This window comes from Tachypleus tridentatus, chromosome 6, assembly GCF_004210375.1.
Source record: "Tachypleus tridentatus isolate NWPU-2018 chromosome 6, ASM421037v1, whole genome shotgun sequence".
In the NCBI taxonomy this organism is placed as follows: domain Eukaryota; kingdom Metazoa; phylum Arthropoda; class Merostomata; order Xiphosura; family Limulidae; genus Tachypleus; species Tachypleus tridentatus.
The window spans coordinates 164,437,874-164,459,693 of NC_134830.1; the positions used below are offsets into that span (position 1 = coordinate 164,437,874).

The window sequence follows — 21,820 nt, forward strand, 5'->3', positions numbered from 1 at the left end:
TCCAACAAAGGCGGGACTTCACTTGCATGTTTAAAGCGACTGAAATACGTCACAGCAACAACTACATTGCCCTCTCTTTCGAACGTTGGTAACACTAACTTATACCTTTTGTCTACAGGCACGTGGGTGAATTTTGGAACACAACTTTCTGAGGAGGTAGGTGACTTTGATTTTACTAAAAGTTTGCGCAATTGCTTTGCTTTTTTTATCCCTAAAATTCAAAAATAGAAAATCGTAAAGGTCTTAAAGTTACTTGGGTAATGCTGACTGTATTTTGTGTAATGTTCACTACGCCAAGAAATGGAAAAAAAACAAACTTTTCTTTTCTTATTCTTCCCCTTTTTTTTCTTCTTATTAGAATGTAGACAAGTGAAGTGAACGATTGATGAGCAATCTAAACGTGCAAACAGTATTTTTTGTTATTTTAAGAACATTCATTTTAGCGACTTCTTGTTGGTTTAGGGTTAGGTATAATATTTCGCTCCGTAACTCACGGATTTTGTTCTGGTTTGATTTGTTTTGAATTTCGCGCAAAGCTACACGAGGGCTATCTGCGCTAGCCGTCCTTTATTTAGCAGTGTAAGACTAGAGGGAAGGCAGCTAGTCATCACTACCCACCGCCAATTCTTGGGCTACTCTTTTACCAACGAACAGTGAGATTGACCGTCACATTATTATGCACCCACAGCTGAAATGGCGAGCATCATTGGTGCGACGGAGATTCGAACTCGCGACCCTCAGATTACGAGTCGAACGCCTTAACCCACCTGGCCATGCCGGGCCCTAGCTAAGCTATTCGAAGACTACATGCTAGCCTTACATAATTCTTAAGTGATAGACTAGAGGGGAGGCATCTAGTCAACACCACCCACCACCAACTCGTGGGATATTCTAAACGAATACTGGGATTTGGATGTCACTCTTATAACATACTACGGGTCAAAAGTGCAGAATTTGAATTCTCCAGGATCTATCTATGAAACCACGGACTCACAGTCCGGAACGCTTTCCACTTGAATAAGCTTAGGATCCTTTTGATGCGGAAAATTCCCGTAAATGGAACGAATCTTGAATATAAAATGAAACTATAACTTGTTACAAAAGCCGTAACGTAATACTACAGAACGAAACTTTCTAAATGTTCTAAAGTTATTTGTCAGTAAATGATATTACGTTTTTGATTTTAAACGTTACGTGGTAAATGATTAAGTTGTTATTAGGCTTGAGTTACATACAGTTTACTATTAAGCTGTTAGTAAATGTATGCTAACTGCATCATTCATTATCAAATATTCACAAAAAAGTAACCAGGCCCCCTAGTGAGACAGTGGCGTGTCTGTGGACTTACAACACCAGAAACCAGCTTTCAGTTACCCGTGGTGGGTATGATACAGTTAGCTTTGTACTTAATTACAAGTTACAACCATTTATTGTCTTTATTGTATCATAATTATTTTACATCATTCGCGCCATCTGTTGTCAATTCCAGATTCATAACGTACAGTTATTGATTAATATATATCTTTATTGGCCTGTATTGGTCTTGCGCGTAAGGCGTGCGACTCGTAATCCGCGGGTTCGCGCCCGCGTCGCGCCAAACATGCTCGCCCTCCCAGCCGTCGAGGCGTTATAATGTGACGGTGAATCCCACTATTCGTTGGTAAAAGAGTAGCCCAAGAGTTGGCGGTGGGTGGTGATGACTAGCTGCCTTCCCTTTAATCTTACACTGCTAAATTAGGGACGGCTCGGTGCAGTGGGCTAACAACCTGCTCACTTAAATACTTGTTGAAGAATCCGCAAGCGCTTGCGGCCCTATGTTCCTAGATGGAATTTAATGGTGATAACTAACTATATATTTTTATTACTATATTAGACAGCCGAAGAAATTGTGACCACTGCTTATGAGAGTGGCATAAATGTTTTTGACACCGCTGACCTGTACGCTGACGGCAAGTAAGTATTGTTAATTTCGAATATTTTAAGTACTAGATAAAGAATGTACAATAAATGTTGATACTTATATATAATATTTCCTTTAACATAACGTGATGTATAAACTAATAAATTTATATTTTAATCCGAACTCAACATCTTAAATGATCCTATTTTGACTGATTTAATAAAAATAATTACGCTTGATTGTTATGTATCATTATATTTCTATGTCAAATGTTTCCGCTATTAGCTCTTAGATAATGATAGCAGATTGGGTAGCGAGAGCGGTCCTCTTCGAGAACAGTTACCTCTTATGCCTTGCTGTTATTGTAACGTCGTAGAAATAAACCAAAATGAAATTATTAAAATATTTTTAAAAAATATAGTCCAATCGATTTCATCAAGTCTCACCATAAAAAAATGTAATAATAGGGTATAAAATATTTGCTTAAATAAAATTGTGGTTTTATTTTTGTTCTGTAACAATTCGCTTGTTTCGAAATCTAGGGCAGAAGTGATGCTTGGAAAAATTTTGAGGAAAAAAGGGTGGAGGTATGTAACAAAATGTTCAACGTTTATTTGATACAAGTGCTGATCTATTGACAAAATTATTTTTTGTTGGTTTTAACAAAGCCGTTATCACTCTTGAGAAAACATCTTTCACACTTCTCTGAACTATTTTCTGTTTTGAACAGTCGTGCGAGAGGTATGAATTTTGCTATTTTGATGGTCATACTCATATGACTTACTGTTTTCTATAGAAGTTTAGTCCTGATACTTTAACATGTTGTACTCCTTCCTCGAATGAATTTTGCTATTTTGATGGTCATACTCATATAGTCCACCTACTATTTTCTATAGAAGTTTAAGCCTGATACTTTAACATGTTGTAATCCTTCCTCGCTGTCTATACGCCGAAACTGAACGTCTAACCAAACTTTTGAGAAAAACTAATGATGTAAGTGAATTGTGAACAATTTTCTTAAGGTATCATTACTCTAACCACCTTGATTAAAGGATATTGAAATGTTCAGTTTCATTTGATTCTAGCTAAGGCCGGATGTGACCCAGTAGTTAGTGTAAGGCACTGCAGATTACAAGGTACAAGGTTCGAGACGTACTGTATTCATGAACATGTTTCGCACCTTCAGTTATAATCATGACAATTTATTCGGCTAACTGTTTAGAGTAACCTTGTATTCAGCGAGTACTGTTACTTGATCACCTTCGTTTTAATCAGCACTTCTAAACTGGTAAGGGCAACGTCTAGGTCATGGGTTTTCTGACTTGAGGTTTTAGCTCACGTGTTGCGTAAAGTGTAATTGAAGTTGAAAATACCAAAAATCAAAAATCCTTTTAACGGAAGTTGTTAAGATTCGTGTAGTGACAACGAAAGTTATGGTGTGTGTACGAAACTTTATTATTTTTCTTCATTTATGCGAGTCCCCCGATGGGTAAGCGGTAAGTCTACGACCTTACAGCGCTCAAATTCGAGGTTCGATCCCGCACTATAAACACAGTGGATTATCCAAAGAAACAAATAATTTGCATCAATATTTCAATCACCTTTAATAACTAGGATATACATATATATATATATATATTTATTTATATTTCAAAGGTTTGTTACTGAGCACAAAGCTACAAAAGGGGCGATCAGTGTTCTGCCCATCACGAATATCGAAACCCAGTTTCTGGCAGTAGGAGTTCGCAGACATGCAGGGGGGGGGCTTTCAAGATTTATTTAAGCGTGTGTCCTCGAGTGGTCAGTGGTAGGTATACAGAATTACAACGCTAGAATCCAGGGTCCAATCACCCGCAATGAACAGAACGTAAATGATCTATTGTGTAGCTTTGAGCTTAAAACAAACAAACAAACTAAATTTTTCGTGTCTAAAACTTTAATGCTGTTTGGGGACAATTTTTAAGATATATATATATTTTTTGTTTTGGTAAGTCAATACTCAGAAAATTTTACTCTATAAACAATCACTTGTTTAAAAATAAACGCAGATTTTAATATAAGTTATATTTGCTTACAGGCGATCCAGTTATATCATCGTTACAAAACTGATTTGGACAGGAAGGTAAGTAACTGTGAAGTTTCTTAGATTATATTTGTGAAAATAACTTCGACGAGAATGTTTTATGTGTTGTTAATTATCGTTGTTTTATTCTGATGTTATTGGATCACGTGTTGAGAAAGGATAATTATCGTTGTTTTTTTCTCATGTTATTGGATCAAGTGTTGAGAAAGGATAACTATCGTTGTTTTATTCTCATGTTATTGGATCAAGTGTTGAGAAAGGATAATTATCGTTGTTTTATTCTCATGTTATTAGATCAAGTGTTGAGAAAGGACTATCAAGAAAACAGATAATCGAAGGCAAGTTTAATTATTTCACATTTTTTACTCCCTATAAAATCGCATGTTTATAACATTTCACCCCCTGCATTTTAAAATAAAACCTTCTAACAAAATATTGCAAATCTACACATAGATGTTACTGATTTTAATACATGCATGCTTGTCATAACCTTCTCATGTGTACTCGTGTGATCTATAAAATATCTTAGTTTATTCCTTTAGTGTCTGACATGAAAGTTAGTATGGTTTGCGCTGTTTATTTAGCGTATGACGTATAAACTAGCACGATTTGCATTGTCACGTAATCTATGACGTGAAAGCATGGCTTACGATATCACGTGGTATCTTACAGGAATCTGAACTGGTGTGGTTGATATTGTTGCATGGTGTACGATAAAAAGAATTAGCATGATTTACACTGTGGCACAAACTGTTATGAGACACAACACTGGCTTATTCTTTCACTTTAATGTACAAACTTAAGGTAGCATCCAGAAAATTGTCAAACATATCACCCAAAACTGGATCGGTGTATTTTTGTTTAAGACTTGACATGGCTTGGAGGTTCAGAATGCTCGACTCGCAGTCTGGTGGTTGTGGGTTAGAATTCCATCATTTAATATACTAGCCCTTTCTGACGAGGGGGCGTTATAATTTTATGGCAAATCCTCTATTCGCTAGTAAAGAATAACTCAAGAATTGGCGGCGAGTGGTATTGACTAACTGCCTTCCCACTAGTCTTACACTGCTAAATTAGAGACGGCTAGCGTTTCACGAAATATAACTAAAATAAATATTTTAGTTTATGACTTATCTTAAGTATTTATATATACGTGTGTACAATGTGATATATATGCATTTTCATTCTTTAGTAAACATAATTTCTAAAATTGCTTGCCCGAACGGCAAATTAACATAATAGTTCTAATCGAAAAAGCTGGTAATTTTTATATATTTCACATACAATTTAAGACTAAAGGCTCTGTTATAGTTACGTATGATTTTCTTCTTTTGTCATTACGTATATTCCTGAGCTACATTTCTATACCTCCACTACAGGCCTTCACGCTTCCTTAATAAGGCTGGACTTGAACTATGTGGATATTTTTCTGGTGAATAAAGCTGACCCCATGTGTCCAATGGAAGGTAAGTAATCTATTAAACTGAACTGGTTCCGTATGCTTGATAGAAGTAATCTGTTAAAATAAACTGGTTCCGTGTGTCTAATGAGTGGAAATTAATGTATTAAACTAAAATGGTTCCATGTGTCTAATAGAAGTAATCTATTAAGATAAACTGGTTTCGTTTGTCCAATGGGTGAAAATTAATCTATTAAACTAAACTGGTTCCGTGTGTCTGAAGAGTGGTAATTAATCTACTAAACTAAACTGGTTCCGTGTGCCTAATAGAAGTAATCTATTAAAATAAAGTGGTTGTGGGTGTCTAATGAGTAACCCCCCCCAAGTGCCACAACATTCGCTTTTAGTGTTAAAGTGTTATGACAGAGTGTAACCCATACTTCAGGATGTGAATTACTGATGTGTGGTTTTTGGCTTTTATCACCCACAGTTTTATATAAAAACTGGAAACTGTCCAAAGATATACAAGAGATAAAAAAGATATACAAGGGATAAAAATGAATTAGAACACATTTCCTCCTTTTTTTATGGACTTCTGGCTTTGAATTTAAGCCAGAATTTATTATCTTTCACAAATCATGTTATGCAATTAGCATCAAGTGCAGTTTTTAGGGGTTAAACAAGTACAATATTTGTTTACTTACTGAATTTCTTCAGCTATTAATATTAAAACACAATGCACGTGAACCATTTTAAGGATAAAGCACGATATAACTAAAAAAGTTTTAATCAACAAGAGATACCAAATTAACTTTAAATTATTCATCGTGGTGTACTTCCAGAAATTGTGCGAGCCTGTACATATTGTATTCAACAAGGAATGGCGTTATATTGGGGGACATCTCGGTGGAAGACGATGGAAGTGATGGTATGATCGATGTAAATTCGTAAAATAATTCTACAACTGAATCTTTTTATATTTAAGTATATTTTAGTTATAAGTTCATCTGGGTAACCAGTTTAAGAATGGAGAATGTCGAATTTAAAATTTTGTTATTCTAAATAATCATATATATATATCATAATTTTTACTTAATTTACATGTCAACATATTACTTTATCATATAAAGGATTTCCATTAGGCTACTGATTATTACCGAATAGGTTTTGAACCCTAGAATGCTTATTTACGACAAGCTGAGGGGCCGGTCCTACGTCACGAGGCATAAGAAGTGAACGTAGTGCTGGTACTAATAAATTAAGACAATAATTTGTATTTACATTCATAAGTTATTTCACATATAACTTAGTTCACCACCACTTAGACCACAATAGAAATTCTTCTTTGCATCCCCCCCAAAACAAAAGAGGGATTTCCTGATTATCTTTCTCTTGAACACCCAACAGGGAGCTGACAATGTGCAAAGATAAAGGTTTTCAGATGTAGCACTGTCACTTAGGGTTTGACCTTGGTAAATATGTAATGTTTGACTTGGCATTTTGTGTAAACAAAACTCAAGAGAAACTCAAAAAAAAAAAGAAAAACAATTGCTCCAAGATTGTAGAATTTGAACAATATTATCTAAACTAGCACATTTTTCTCCGGGCGTTGCTCATGGGTGGCGAGGCCGGGTAATAACCATTCTATGACGCGCCCTTTAATTTAATGTATCATCCTACTATGTTTGATTGAGATTTGTTTGGTTTGTTTTAAATTTCGTACAAAGCTACACGAAGGCTATCTGCGCCAGCCTTCTCTAATTTAGCAGTGTAATGTAAGACTAGAGGGAAGGCAGCTAGTTATCACTACCCACCGCCAACTCGTTGGCTGTTCTTTTACCAACGAATAGTGGGATTGGCCGGCACATTATAACGCCCCCACGGGCGAGCACGTTTGGTGCGACGGGAGTTAATATTGATGCGAAGAGTTTTATATAGAGAGAGATTGGAAGCATTGAAATGAGATTTTCCTCAGAACTAGATTTAACTTTGAGAAGTAAGTTTTAGTGTCATTGGCTGTTGTGTTATTTCGTAATACCGACATGGAAGTGAAAAACTGTATACAGTAGGTGTTTTGTGCATGAAACAGCAATACTGATATTTTTCTTGTTTTTCTCTAGGAAGCCTACACTATTGCACGCCAGTTCAATCAGATTCCCCCTGTTGTAGAAGAGACAGAATACCACATGTTCCAAAGAGATAAAGTGGAACTTTGTCATCCAGAGATTTTTCACAAAATAGGTCGGTAAATCATTAGGTTAACTCAGACCTATTTAGTTTGTTTTTGTTTTGTTTTTGAATTTAACGCTAAGCTACGCGACCGTTATCTGCGCTATCTGTCCGTAATTTAGCAGTGTAAGACTAGAGGGAAGGCAGCTAGTCATCACCACCCTCCACCAACTCTTGGGCTACTCTTTTACAAACGAATAGTAGGATTGACCATCATATTGTAACGTCCCCACGGCTGAAAGGGCGAGCATGTTTGGTGTGACGGGGATTCGAACCCGCGACCCCAGGAGTACGAGTTGAGTGCCTTAACCCACCTGGCCATGCCAGGACACCTATTTAGTTGAACATGGATTAGATGCAAGACTGGTTATTACAAAAAAATTGTTAATTGTTAGGAAGCACTGAAAACTGTTTGAGTAAAACTGACCAGCATAAAGTCTGATAAGTAAAAAATTACGTAATCAAAATAAGGTTGATCAGTACGTAAAGATGTTAATGTAACATTGAGCCACACAAAGAATAGTTAAGGTTTATAAGTACAAAACTTTGTTATCAAAGACTGACTACTACAGAGACAGATGTTAGTGTAAAATTCATAAATTAAAATATTGTCAATATTAGCCTGATTAGGACAAAATGTTTTTATAAGACTGGTCATCAAAACGTTTAATACGAAATTGACTAATGTAAAATATGTTAAATGATGTTATTCAGTATGAAACGTAGTTAATCAGCTTGATTAATACATTATATAATTAAGACATTCATCAGTGCAAATGATTGATAAGGGGTTGGTCAACACATCATGCAATGAACATATATTATTGCTCAATATTTTATACATTGCGAACTGTCGTGTCTGTTCGAGTGCTCGCCCGTCTCTCATTTGTGGCGGCGGCTTCCCAAGCTGCGTTTAAAAAGTTGTATATGCAGTAGAAAGTTCAACATTCACTTTTTAAATGACGTCAGAACAGACATGAATAACGTTGATGCCACGTTATTTCTCAAGCAGAATATTCTACACTAAATTGTTAGGAATTAATCACACTATTATTCACATTCGGAAATGTGACGTAACTTAAATAATAAAAATGTAGATTTACCGTGTGTTACTGCTGAATGTTTCTTAGCATGATTGAAATACTCAACAATTACTTTTCGCGATAGATGGTATAAATAGCTCAGATCTACGGCTCTGTATAAGCCAACGGTGTAACACAATTAACATTTTTAAAGTCGAAGAAATAATTTAAACTAATACAATAACTCAAAAGTTTTTCGTTACTGGAGATGGGTACTTTTGCTTTGATTAAGATAAGATAATTCACCATACCAAATGGTTAATATAAAAGTACCAGTAACTTTACCATTTGGTTGATACAAAGGTGTCAGTAAACCCTGTAATTCTAAATTGGTTAATGCTTTATAATTTTAAACAGAGAATTAACAAGAGTTATTATAAGCCACTTAATGTCATATTTTTTAAATATCAGGTGTAGGCACCATGACGTGGTCCCCACAGGCGTTCAGCTTGAATGGTAGATTTGATGAAGGAATTCATTTACTCTCACGAGGAGCTATTAGAGTAAGTTTAATGTTGATCTATTAGAGTAAGTTTTATTTTAATCTATTCTCACAAGGATATATTAGAGTAAGTTTTATTTTAATCTATTCTCACAAGGATATATTAGAGTAAGTTTTATATTAATTTATTCTCACAAGGATCTATAAGAGTAAGTTTTATATTAATCTAGTTTTATTTTCATCTACTCTCATGGGGTTTGTTAGAATTAGTTCATGTTTACCTATTGGAAAAAGTTTTATCTACATTCATAGGGATGTACAGGATAAGTTTTGTTTCTATAATTTTTACACTACTATATTAAAAGAAGTTTTATATTGACATTTTCATGAATTTCACGGAAGCTTCATGCCTTTTCTCGTAAGGAGTGTGTGTATGTTTTTCTTATAACAAAGCCACATTGGACTATCTGCTCAGCCCACCGAGGAGAATCGAACCCGTGATTTTAGGGTTGTAAATCCGGAGACATACCACTGTACTAGCGGGGGGCTTCTCGTAAGGATTTTTTGGGATATCCTATGTGGTCATCTAGTTGACAAAAAATATACTTGGACAATTGTTATATTTATAAACTGTCATGATAGTGTGCAATGACAAGTTTTCTGCTCTACTAATATTAGAAGGATATACTTGTGTTAGTTTCACGTTGACTTAGCTCTATGAAAGGGATTATACTAATGGGAAAAAAAAAACAGTATCTTATTAAGGTAATTGTTATGTTAATTTCTCAAATGTTTTTGGTATTTGTTTTGGACTTACTTTTACATAATGATTCAAATTCCTACAAATATTTATTGGATTGGGAGATTATCCTGTGAAACTTGTGGTTTAAGCACCCAGGACAGAAAGTCAACACGACGTATATTGAATACTTTTAAAATTAACCTTGAAAGTTGAAGAATATTTTTAATCGATAGGTGGCGGTTTTACATGCCTGTAAAGCAATAAGCCACACAATAGGATATATGCGTCGAGACTATCACAAGGTTTGTTTGTTTTTGAATTTCACGCAAAGCTACACGAGGGCTATTTCCGCTAGCCGTCCCTGATTTAGCACTGTAAGACTAAAGGGAAAGCAGCTAGTCATCACCACCTACCGACAACTCTTTTACCAACGAATGGAGAGATTGTCCGTCACATTACAACGCCCCCACAGATAAAAGGGTGAACATTCGAACCCGCGACCCTCACATTATGAATCGAGTGCCTAACCACCTGGCCATGCCAGACCATCTTGTTTTTGTAAAAATTACATTTCACTTATGATCAGCTATCCAAATTAAATGCATTGTATAAAGTAAATGGCCTTTACTCCCCAAATAATAATATAAAAAAGAACTACTTCAGCCAATGTGCCCGGCTTGGCCAGGTGGGTTAAGGCGTTCGATTCGTAATCTGAGGATCGCGGGTTCGAATCCCCGTCACACCAAACATGCTCGCCCTTTCAGTCGCGGGGGCTTATAATGTGACGATCAATTCCACTATTCGTTTGTAAAAGGGTAGTCCAAGAGTTGGCGGTGGGTGGTGATGACTAGTTGCCTTCCCTCTTGTCTTACACTACTAAATTAGGGACAGCTAGCGCAGATAGCCCTCGTGTATCTTTTCGCAAAATTGAAAAACATATAATTTTAGTGTTATAAGCCTTTTATTTTACCACTGAATCACTGAGGGTACAGGTGAGATTTTATATGTTTAAAAAGACAAACATTTTACGTTTCTTCAACGTTCTGTTACAGAACTATTCAGGAATAACTGATAATTCAGCATCAGATGATAATCTCAGTCCTCGACATAAAGCTAAAATCCATCAGCTCTCCATCTTGGCGGATAAATTAGGATGTACGTTAACCCAGTTGTACATGGGTAAGTATTTTGGAATTACCTTCCAACATTTGAATTATACTTATGAACTTACGTGTTAGAACTATCTCTGTAATGTTTCAAGCGTTTATATGCATTTTTATCTTTTTTTTTAAAATAACTTTCGAGCGAATGGTTACAAAAATCAACGCTGAACATTTATCTGAATTTTAATAAATATTTTAAACACTTTACTTTTGATGTCTGGAACAGCGCGAAGATATGAAGGAAGAACATAAAACCCAAACTATTTCTGAAGTTTGGCTATTTGCTGAGAAACTATTTTATGTCACTTAGTAGTTCAATAAAGATATGTCATAGCAATCTGTTTTCACATAAAACTGTAAAGATCCTTTCTCCTACCTTCTCTCCTAAGAATCCATTTAGGACAGCGCCATTGCATCTACCCTGATATCGAACGATTATGATTTTTGTTGGAATGCTCTCTTTAAAACCTATTTAGGCTCGTTCCGCGTCATCTATTCTTATATAAAACAATTACGAGTTGTGCCCATATACTCTATTGAGGACCTATTTAGGCCAGTTTCACGTTAATTTACTCTCACAAGGATCTGGTAACATCAGCTCACAATAAAGCTTTCCTTAGTAACTAAATATATATTTTTTCTTTATTACAACCTTTTAATCCCATGTTTCAGTAATAGGAAGGCGTTCAACTCGTAATCTGAGGGTCGCGGGTTCGAATCTCCGTCGCACTAAACATGCTCGGCCTTTCAGCCGTGGGGGCGTTATAATGTGACGGTCAATCCCACTATTCGTTGGTAAAAGAGTAGCCCAAGAGTTGGCGGTGGGTGGTGATGACTAGCTGCCTTCCCTCTAGTCTTACACTGCTAAACTAGGGACGGCTAGCACAGATAGCCCTCGAGTAGCTTTGTGCGAAATTCAAAACAAAACAAGCAATAGGAAGATATCAACACATTTTGTTTCCGAAATACTTCACACTCGTTTCAAGAGCACATATGGAACTACCTGATAGAAAAAGACTATAAATTATGAAGCTTGTTTATTTTTATTATTCGTACTACACTCAAGACCACCGATAATAAATCGGCCTTTTAATATTCGGCATTTACTTTTTGAACCAAGTAAAATCCCTTATACATTGCGGGAATCTGTACGTCGAAGTATATGTGGTTCAACTTTATTCTTTAACCTGTTGACTGCCAAGTATTTCAGCTGCTACAATACAACTCTAATGCTTCTTCATTTTGTAACTTTTTTCGTGACGCCATTTTTGGATCGAAAGTGAAACAATTTGCAAGTTTGTCAAATGTATGTATGGTGCTGACATCTAGCGTTGAAGTTAGGTATTATTGAGAACGAATTAACTCGTCCGTGGCACTGAACAGGTTAATACATTTTGTTTCCATTTATATCTTAGCATACTTGTAATGAACGAAAATTTAAAAAAAATTGTGAAAAGAAAGTAAGCGATACATTTGCAACTTTGGCTATACGATCGCTAGAGTTTTATGTACCACAGAGTGTTTTCATTCTCTGGATTTGTTTCAGCGTGGTGCCTTAAAAATGACTGTGTCCACTGTGTGCTTACTGGAGCTTCGACAATGGAACAGCTTCTGGACCACCTTCAAGCCTTGCAGGTAAGGAGTCATAGGAGAAGAGTGTGTGAATTTCATTATACTGATCCAGAAGTAAAAGGATGGAAACTCTGTGGTCATTACTTATACTAGAAATCATCCAAAACTTTTTTTTTATTAAAATCAATCCGCTTAGTGATTGAGTGAAAGCAAGAGTAGACATACATATAAACTGAAATACTTGTAAATGTTTTCTAAAGATGGCTAGTATGGGTATTGCAACTTCAATTAAAATAAAGTACACAACAGCGTGTCGACCTTCTCAGGTCATCTTCAGATTAACATCTTTGTTTTTAGAATACATTTTTTACTTCAAGTGGGTTTCTCGTCATCATGGATATACTGAAATATAGTGCATAATTAGAACATTTCTCTCACTGCTAGGTAGTGCTTCAACTGGACACACGCGTTGTCAAAGAAATTGAAAAGATTCTTATGAATAAGCCAGTGCGGCCGCAAGTGACCAGGTGACTAGGAGTGTCTAGGGATCCCTGGGGTGTTAGGGAACCCAAACAAAAATTATTGGAGGGGAACACTCAGAATGGGAGAGAAGGAACAGATAGAGAAAGGGGTAACTCAGTGGATGCTGCACAGATCCATCGTCTGGAAGGTCACTGGATCCTACATAGAGTTCTGAACGCTTGCTCCATCCAATAATCCAGTGTAGTACTTTAGAAAAAAAAATGTAACAAATGTAACCGTTTTGATTGGACAGATGTAAATGTCGATCAATGCGATTGTTTGAAGATTTTGCGCGTAACATCACTCGAGGATGGTGCCGACAATATTACATGTCAAGACCGTTTCTCGTGTTTAGTCATCTTTTACCTATTCCTAGAAGAGAGAAATGTGTTCTCCATAAGAACAAAAGTGAATGGGGCGGAATGTTAAGCCTAAAGTCCGTTATTTTCTAATAATCAAAATTTGAGTTCCAGAAAGTTCGATAAGTGATGTTTGAACCTATTCCATACTAAGTTCTTCTTTACCTTTGCTTGTTCCATACATTGTTGTATCTGTACTCTAGTACACCCTGTTTTTTGTTCTATTCTTCCCTAACTCATTCTATTCCTTGTTCCACCTTAGTCTCAAATAACACATCTCTTATTGATCTCTATTCTCCCATGAGCCATTTGTTGTTTAGCCTCTAATCCCCTCATGTTATATATTCCTTGTTCTACCTTGGTATCAAATAACACATCTCTTATTGATCTCTATTCTCCCATGAGCCATTTGTTGTTTAGCCTCTAATACCCTTATGTTACGTATTCCTTGTTCTACCTTGGTATGAAATAACACATCTCTTTTTCATCTCTATTTTCACTTGAGTTATTTCTTGTTTGGGCTCTAATCCCCTCATGTTACATATTCCTTGTTCTTCCTTCTTCCAGTAAATTCATTCCTTGTTCCACTTCTTATGTGACATGACTCCTCTTTCGTTTCACACCTTATGTCATCTTAATCTTGTTCATTTTTGTTCTTCGACATAACTCCTTCCTTGTTCTATGTCAGCCTCAAATAGCTCATCGTTGAGTGTACTTCTGTTATGGATAAGCTCAATTCTTGTTAATATTATACATATCTGGTTAATTCTTGTCATCCGTTTAATACATTTGTTATTCCACAAAGGACTTAACAGGTTAAAGTGTGAAATTAGCTCTTCCCTTAGCTTAGATCCTTGAGAAACATTGTTTTACGGGTTAAAAGTCAGAGCAGATTATGCACCACGTTTTTCGTAATCTGAAGTGCAAACGTCGTAGAACACAAGCTGAGCAAAAACGTGTAGGTTTGGTATATTTAAGCTTGATTTCAGCGCATGCAAAAAAAGCAACAACAAACAACTCACCTACTTCACAAAGTTAATGAGTTTCAAATAGAGATGACTGGAATATTTGTGACTTACAGTAAATAATAAAAACAAATGACATATCAGTTCTGTAAAATTTGTGCACCACACAAGACATAATCTGCAAGCGAAATATATATGTACACTGTAACTGAATTCTATAACTCCTTGTTACAAACTCGTAAGTAAATATAACTTACACGTTTTCATGAGAAGTAGTAAAAATAAGACTCAAGTAGAAAATATAAAATCATAAATGTTGAATTAATGTGTTCAACTAATGGATTACATGGAAAACATGTAATGTTTGCCTTATTTATTGGAATTATATCGAAATCAAAATATTGTCTTAATATATATTATTGCCCCCCCCTAGTAGCACAGAGGTATGTCTACGGAGTCGTATCACTAGAAACCGGGTTTCGATACCCGTGGTGGGCAGAGCACAGATAGCCCATTGTGTAGCTTTGTGTTTAATTCCAAACCAACAAAACCTACATTTTATATATATATATTATCAATCCGACCTTTGGGAAAGTGTGTGTTTTACGAAGTAAGTCCATTTTATGATATAAAATAACTATCGTTTCTTATTCTCTAAGCATATAATTAGACGCTTAATACTTCCAATATAATCTTGAAAATCAATGTAATCTTGATGGACAGAGTACTTAGCTTTTGACACTTTTTGTACTACTTTCAACAGTTTAAGACTGAATTATAAATTACTAGAAGCTTGAATCTCTTCCAACTTATCTTACAACTACTTAAAGGTTCGTTAAACGACTAAGGTTTTGTTCTCAGGAAATCCAATAATCCTAGACGTTGACGGACTAATTTTTACTTACTACTGGGTTCCCATGGTTCACTGTACTGACCCTGGCTGAACTGTTTGGGTTATTATGGATCAGTGTTCTGTTCGTTTGCTAAAACGTATCGATTCTTATGAACCATTGTATTGATGCATTGCTGAACCATCAGGGATCTTATTAATCACTGTTCTTTTTCTCAACCACTTTTATGAACAACTATGCTGGTCTCTGGTTGTACGATCTGCGTTCTTATGAACCTGTAATCTCCGTTCTTTCGCTGTACTACCTATAGGATTCTATGAATTACTGTTCTGTTCTTTCGCTGAACCATGTGGGTACTTATAAATCACTGTAGAGGTTATCAAACGTAGAAAAGTGTTACGATACAACCGGATTGATTGTTAAATTCTTACGAAACATGTTTTAGAGAAGTAAGTCATCTGACTTGTAACGTCTTAGATATTACAAGTCACTGAGAAGGTTTTTCTGGAGAAATAATGTGCCCGACTGTTAGTAGCTTGAATATTATACATTACTGGAGAGAATTCCTGAAGAAGTAAAGTAGCTGTTACTAAGCTTGGATATTATATATTACTGAGGCGGTTTTCCGCAGAAGCAAGGTATCTGTCTATTAATAGTCTGTATAACAAATTATTTGAATCTGTCAACTGTGACGTTAGCTCACGAGAACGAATGTAAATGAAGAATAGACGTTGCCATATTGGTTAATGTGCACACAGGAGCCCTAGTAATGTCTTGAGAAGAAAACGAAATAACCAAGACGATTTTACTGAAATAACCAATTTCTACAACGAAATTTATCAGTATAGGCAAGGTTATATAATTCACAGAGTGGCTTTTTAGTTCCTTAGCTGCATATGTGAGAAACTATGGTTCGATTTTTTTCTCTTTTTAGATGTAATATTATTATTATTGAAACATATTAATTTCCGTCAAATAAAATAATTTATGTTGTAGAAATGGAGTTACCTGAATAAGATGGAGCAGTGTCAAAAGTCACGTGAACACATTACAGTGAGGTCGAAAGTTACGTCACGTGAAACTAAAGCCACGTGCACGAAATACAATAATATTGAAACAAAAGCCATGTGAATAAAATACAGTAATAATGGAATACGGTGATGAACGGTAGAAAGTAAAATGGCGTCAGCATCTTGGACTGAAATGTACAGTGGCAAAAATAAATAATTTACTTACTGTAAATAACTATTTGAAGATAATGTAATAATTTGGATAAAAACGTCGCGTGAACAAAACGATGTCACACCGAAAGTAAAATAAGTAATATAAAAGGGAACATTAAATAATTGAACAGTTGGAAAAGTTTCTAAGTAACCATTGACCTACATGTCTGTCGAATGGCCGTGAAATTAGAATTGTATTAAATCATATTCGTTTTTAACTTTCTTTTGTTGCGAGAAAATTATATGGAATTTATTTCCCCTTCAAAGGATGTTTACCAAGTGCCTTTATAATTTACCCATGGCATTTTGCATATTTTGCTAACATGAAATGTAATGTAAATAATTGCACAAGCCTTACTTACCAAAAAAATTTTCCGAACCCGACAAGACTGCTGTTGTCGTGTAAACTTAACGAATATACTCAGTCTCGTTTGTTATGTGCATTATGCAGCACCTAATAAATAAAGAAATGAACTGAGAACGCTCAAAACATTCGCTTTTCCATAATTTATTTGGTGCCTGAAATGAAAAACAAAACAAAACAACAAACTAACCAATGAGTGTAATATGCTTTTCATTAAAGCAAACATTAACAGCCTAAAAAAATTCGAAAGTGATATTTAGGTTTACAATTTGATCGGTTTTCAGTAGCAGACAGTCGAGTGATTAATTGAAGACGTGAAAACTGTTAATTAGCCTTTCTTTTTTTTTATTCTTACTTTCCGTCCAAAGCTGGTCGAGGGTTCGACTCCCGGTCATACCAAACATGCTCACCCTTTCAGCCGTTGGGGCGTTATTATGTGACGGTCAATCCCACTATTCGTTGATAAAAGAGTAGCCCAACAGTTGGCGGTGGGTGGTGATGACTAGCTGCTTTCCCTCTAGTCTTACACTGCTATATTGGGGACATCTAGCGCAGATAGCCCACGAGTAGCTTTGCGCGAAATTCAAAACAAACGAACAAACCAAAGCTGGCTTTAAAAATATTGTGCCGAGTTATTCAGACAAAGTTTCCGGCAGTTTCTCAAGTTTAAAGCATGTTGTTTGTTAATTTGTCGTAACGATAGGTTAATTTTTTCTGTGTAGGATCAGAAACACCAACGACCTAGAATTTACTAAAGTTATTTAACGATACACGAAACAAAGCACGATCGTTTTGTAGATAGACGATGATTAGGTGTTCTTGTATTCATTCAGTTTAACACTCTGTCATTGCACACCATTTTAGAGTTGTTTCACGATTGCTAATGTCGTTACATTAATAATATCCTTTTATAAACTTCTTACTACCGCTAAGGTTATAGCTTTTTACAGTAAGCGATTAGAGTATAAAATAAAAACGGAATCCTCAATAGCCGCGGCACTGGAAATTCTTTCAGACAAGGTTAGAGTACATTAGTCTAGGAGTCCTTTCTCTTCACTCTTTTTTTTCAAACCATATTTTTGTGCACCGGTAATACCAAGCGTGGGGCGCGCGTATACCATGTTTCATTTTACTACTCACCAGTATCTCTACCAGCCTACTATCCACAAATTGAAATTATTTCAGTCAAGATTAGGGTCTAATTATCTATGAGATCTGGGGCGTGGTCAAACGTATAAATCAAAAAAGTTTGACTTCCTGAGTTCAAAACTGTAATTAGATTTCAAATCGGTTACGAGATAACAGAGAAATGAGCTAAAAGTTTGTACATTAAAAAAACAACTGAAAACCGTTCTGTGAGCCGTTCTGCCGCGGCTAAAAATAATAATACTTCCACAATTTCTTTACACAAAATGTATCACATTACTTCCCAAACTTCTATAATTTTTATTCTTATTGCGATACTACTATTTTCTTCTTAAATAATGAAAGAACAAAGAAAAGAGTTTTGCTTAGAAATTTCTTACAATAAGAAGGCAAAATTAATTTTAAACAGCATATATTTCTATTTAATAAACTTAAGTTAATATTGCATGCCGGTTGTGTGTATTTTTTAAAAATATATTATAGCACTTAAGGACTTCTGAATAATTTTTCTGAGTTTCTCAAAAAATGAAAAAATAGATGCTTTCCAGCTTTATCCACTTATGTTATTTTTCTCTTATTTGATATTAATTTGAATTATTTTTGTTATTTATTTAAAGTAATTTAATTTAAAATTAGTTCAACAAAGCAAAGAACTGGTAATATACTCTGTAGAAATTGAAATGAACTGTAGTTTGATGTAAATTTTTTTAAAATACTTTCTTCTCTGCTTGTAGATAATTAAGTCCATAAATCACATTTTTACCACAAGAAATGCTGAGTAGCTTGTTATTTTTCTCAAATTCGTAGTCGTCTGTCTGTATCTTTGTCAATCTCAATTCCATTTCTATATTATTATGCACATGGTCCGAGCGTTTCCTGGAAATTAGCGCCTGAACTGTGGATTTGAGAACTCGTACGTCGAGACATATTGCGGTAAAAATATCTTTTATAACACTTAGATAATACTTTAAATTAGTAAGAAAAGTAGAAGACTTTATTAACTGTTTTTATTTTGGCTTCAAACTAATGCTGCTACTCAGTTTTTTTTCACCTAAGGTTATAAACACACTTCAGCATACTTCACTTAATCGTCTTAACTTCAGCCATATTACGTTTTAAGCCTCGCAAAATAAAGAATGGTATTCAAATACATTTTATACTGAGGATTCACTAAATTGTTTCACGATTGACAAGTTATTTTGTGAAAGGCCAGAAAAGTGTTGAAATAACTTACAATATCCTGCAAAACCATTTACAAATCCGACCGAAATGAGTACTGAAACCTATTGTTCTCTGCAAAACTATCTCGATCTTACGGAAGGTCGACGAAAACAAATAAGCAAAACTAAGACTATCTCGTATAACATTATTCAATGTATTCACTGATAATAAATATTTTCCTTGGGTGAGTTAATATCTTTTTACTTTGACTCTTAGACTGAAAAGTACAATTATCAGAAGAAAACATAAAAAATAACTGAAATTTCTATCAGAAATATTACTACTGTGTAATCCTAATAATGTTGTTAGCGGCATCTATTGACTCAAACTTGTAATTCATTATTACAAATAATAAAATACAAAATATGAAAATATCTTCTTTTATTGTCACAAGCGAAAAATGAATTTTAATAGTTTAGTACATTACTTAAAAGTAGGCCCAGAATGATAGGACAATAAATGGAATTATGTTATACGTAATTAATGAAATTTCAGCGTTTTTTAAGTTACTTTTACGTGACTAATGCTCTGATAAATTTGTGATTTACCAGCCTTATCTCTTAATCACATAAATTTTAAAATACATAACAATAGCAACAGTAAAAAATACGGTCGTTTTCACATTTTGTTTAATCTCAATGAACTTCTGAAGTATTGACGAAAACCACATTTAAAAATGGGCTATCAAAAAGTATTAATAACTTATGAATTTACTTACAACACAAACATGTCGTACAAGAAACAAACAAGAAAAGTGCCGATAAAATTTGGTGTTCGGTTTCCAGTAATAAACAAATCATAGATAGTCCAATATAATACTTTTTAATAAATAGAAATCAAAGTGAGATTATTTAGGCCTGGCATGACCGGATGGTTAAGGCATTCGACTCATAATTTGAGGGTCGTGGGTTCGAATCCCCGTCACACCAAACATGTTCGCCCTTTCACTTGAGGAGGCGTTATAATGTAACGGTCATTCCAATTATTGGTTAGTAAAAGGATTAGTAAAAGAGTAGCCCATGAGTTGGCGGTGGGTGGTGATGACTAGCTGACTTCCCTCTAGTCTTACACTGCTAAATTAAGGACGGCTAGTACAGATAGCCCTCGAGTAGCTTTGTGCAAATTTCAAAAACAAACAAATCTTTACCTTTTGTATTTAGTTTATCCTGGCCCTCGTCAACAACACGTTGAAATTTCACAACAAAACAGTTATTATCTAATATTTTCTTATGTCTTTAATTATAACGGAAAAGGTGAAGCTAACGAAAACCAACTATATAGAAGTGTATGTATGCAAATATTATTTAGTTAAGAAAACCGAAAACTTTAATAAAAACAATGTTCATATTATATTTTACTTCTACTAACCTGTAAACATTTGTAACTTATAAGTTTATGTTTGTTTTTCTTATAACAGCCGTATCATGCGGTTAGCTGAGTTCATCAAGGGGAATCGACCCCCTGATATTAGCGTTGTAAATCCATAGACTTTCCGTTGTACCAGCGGAAAACCATTAAGTTCATACTTACAAAATATAACTTTAAAATCCACTAATACAGTTATACTGAAACGTGTTTAATTTTTTTTATATAAAACATACAAAAATTTCAAATTTTCACAAGGTGGCTTGTGCTTTAGCAAGCCGGTATATTGATATATATTCGTGAAAAATTCCAGTATATAGATCTAGAAAATGAGCTGACACGGCCACGTGGTTAGAGCTTTCGACCTGCAGTTTCGAATCCCCGTCCCACCAAACATGTTCACCCTTTCAGACATGGGAGCGTTATAAGGTTACGGCCAATCCCACTATTCGTTGGTAAAAAAACTATCTCAACAGTTATCGGCGAGTGGTGGTGACTAGCTGCCATCCCTCTAGCCTATCACTGCTAAATAAAAGACAGCTAGCACAGATAGCCCTCGTGTAGTTCCGCTCGAAATTCAAATAAAACTAAATAACCTTAAACTTACCAGTACTGTATTAATAAACTGACACTTCCAAAGCTATTAAATCATCGGTTTTATTTTCGTTTTAATAATTTACTGTTTTTTTTTATTTTTACCAAATAATTACAGATGCATCATGTAAGAAAATAAATACTTTTACTGAGGACATCGAAACCAATGTTGATTTTCATGCTTCCACTGCATTATTAATTATGTCATATTTAAATACATCATAATGTTGATTCTACATAAAACTTTATCATACTAAGAATAAATACATTTATCAAAAAGTCAGTTAAAGATATATTCATTGAAATTTAATATAATGTTTTGCTAGCCCCGTATTGGTTGCGTAATTTTTCCATCGCCCCCCAGTGGCTCAGCGGTATGTCCGTGGACTTACAACGCTAAAAACCGGGTTTCGATGCCCGTGGTGGGCAAAGCACAGATAGCCCATTGTGTAGCTTTGTGCTTAATTCAGAACAACAACAACAATTTTTCCATCTGCTTCAAATCTATATTTATCGACCCCTACTTCTTGTTTAATGGGTAAGGAATTTACCTAAAATATACATATACATTTCTTAACCCCCACATCTTGTTTATTAG

The 21,820-nt window shown here is 35.0% G+C and overlaps 1 protein-coding gene across 5 annotated transcripts in view; it reads left to right on the forward strand.

Moving 5' to 3' along the window:
• The window catches only part of LOC143254345 (voltage-gated potassium channel subunit beta-2-like), a 55,127-nt gene extending 38,819 nt beyond the window's left edge, over positions 1 to 16,308 (forward strand). For 2 of the 5 annotated variants that reach the window (XM_076509392.1, XM_076509391.1), the window contains 11 exons: positions 119 to 156; positions 1,874 to 1,953; positions 2,443 to 2,487; positions 3,978 to 4,022; positions 4,278 to 4,321; positions 5,363 to 5,449; positions 6,225 to 6,310; positions 7,503 to 7,623; positions 9,105 to 9,196; positions 10,930 to 11,056; positions 12,587 to 13,028. In XM_076509392.1, coding sequence (XP_076365507.1) covers positions 119 to 156; positions 1,874 to 1,953; positions 2,443 to 2,487; positions 3,978 to 4,022; positions 4,278 to 4,321; positions 5,363 to 5,449; positions 6,225 to 6,310; positions 7,503 to 7,623; positions 9,105 to 9,196; positions 10,930 to 11,056; positions 12,587 to 12,765 — 944 coding nt within the window. In that variant the 3' untranslated portion in view covers positions 12,766 to 13,028. Of the gene's footprint in view, positions 1 to 118; positions 157 to 1,873; positions 1,954 to 2,442; positions 2,488 to 3,977; positions 4,023 to 4,277; positions 4,322 to 5,362; positions 5,450 to 6,224; positions 6,311 to 7,502; positions 7,624 to 9,104; positions 9,197 to 10,929; positions 11,057 to 12,586; positions 13,031 to 13,056 lie in introns of those variants that run through there. The other 3 variants (XM_076509393.1, XM_076509394.1, XM_076509395.1) reach the window with 3 other exon arrangements.
• The last annotated feature ends 5,512 nt before the right edge of the window (positions 16,309 to 21,820 follow it).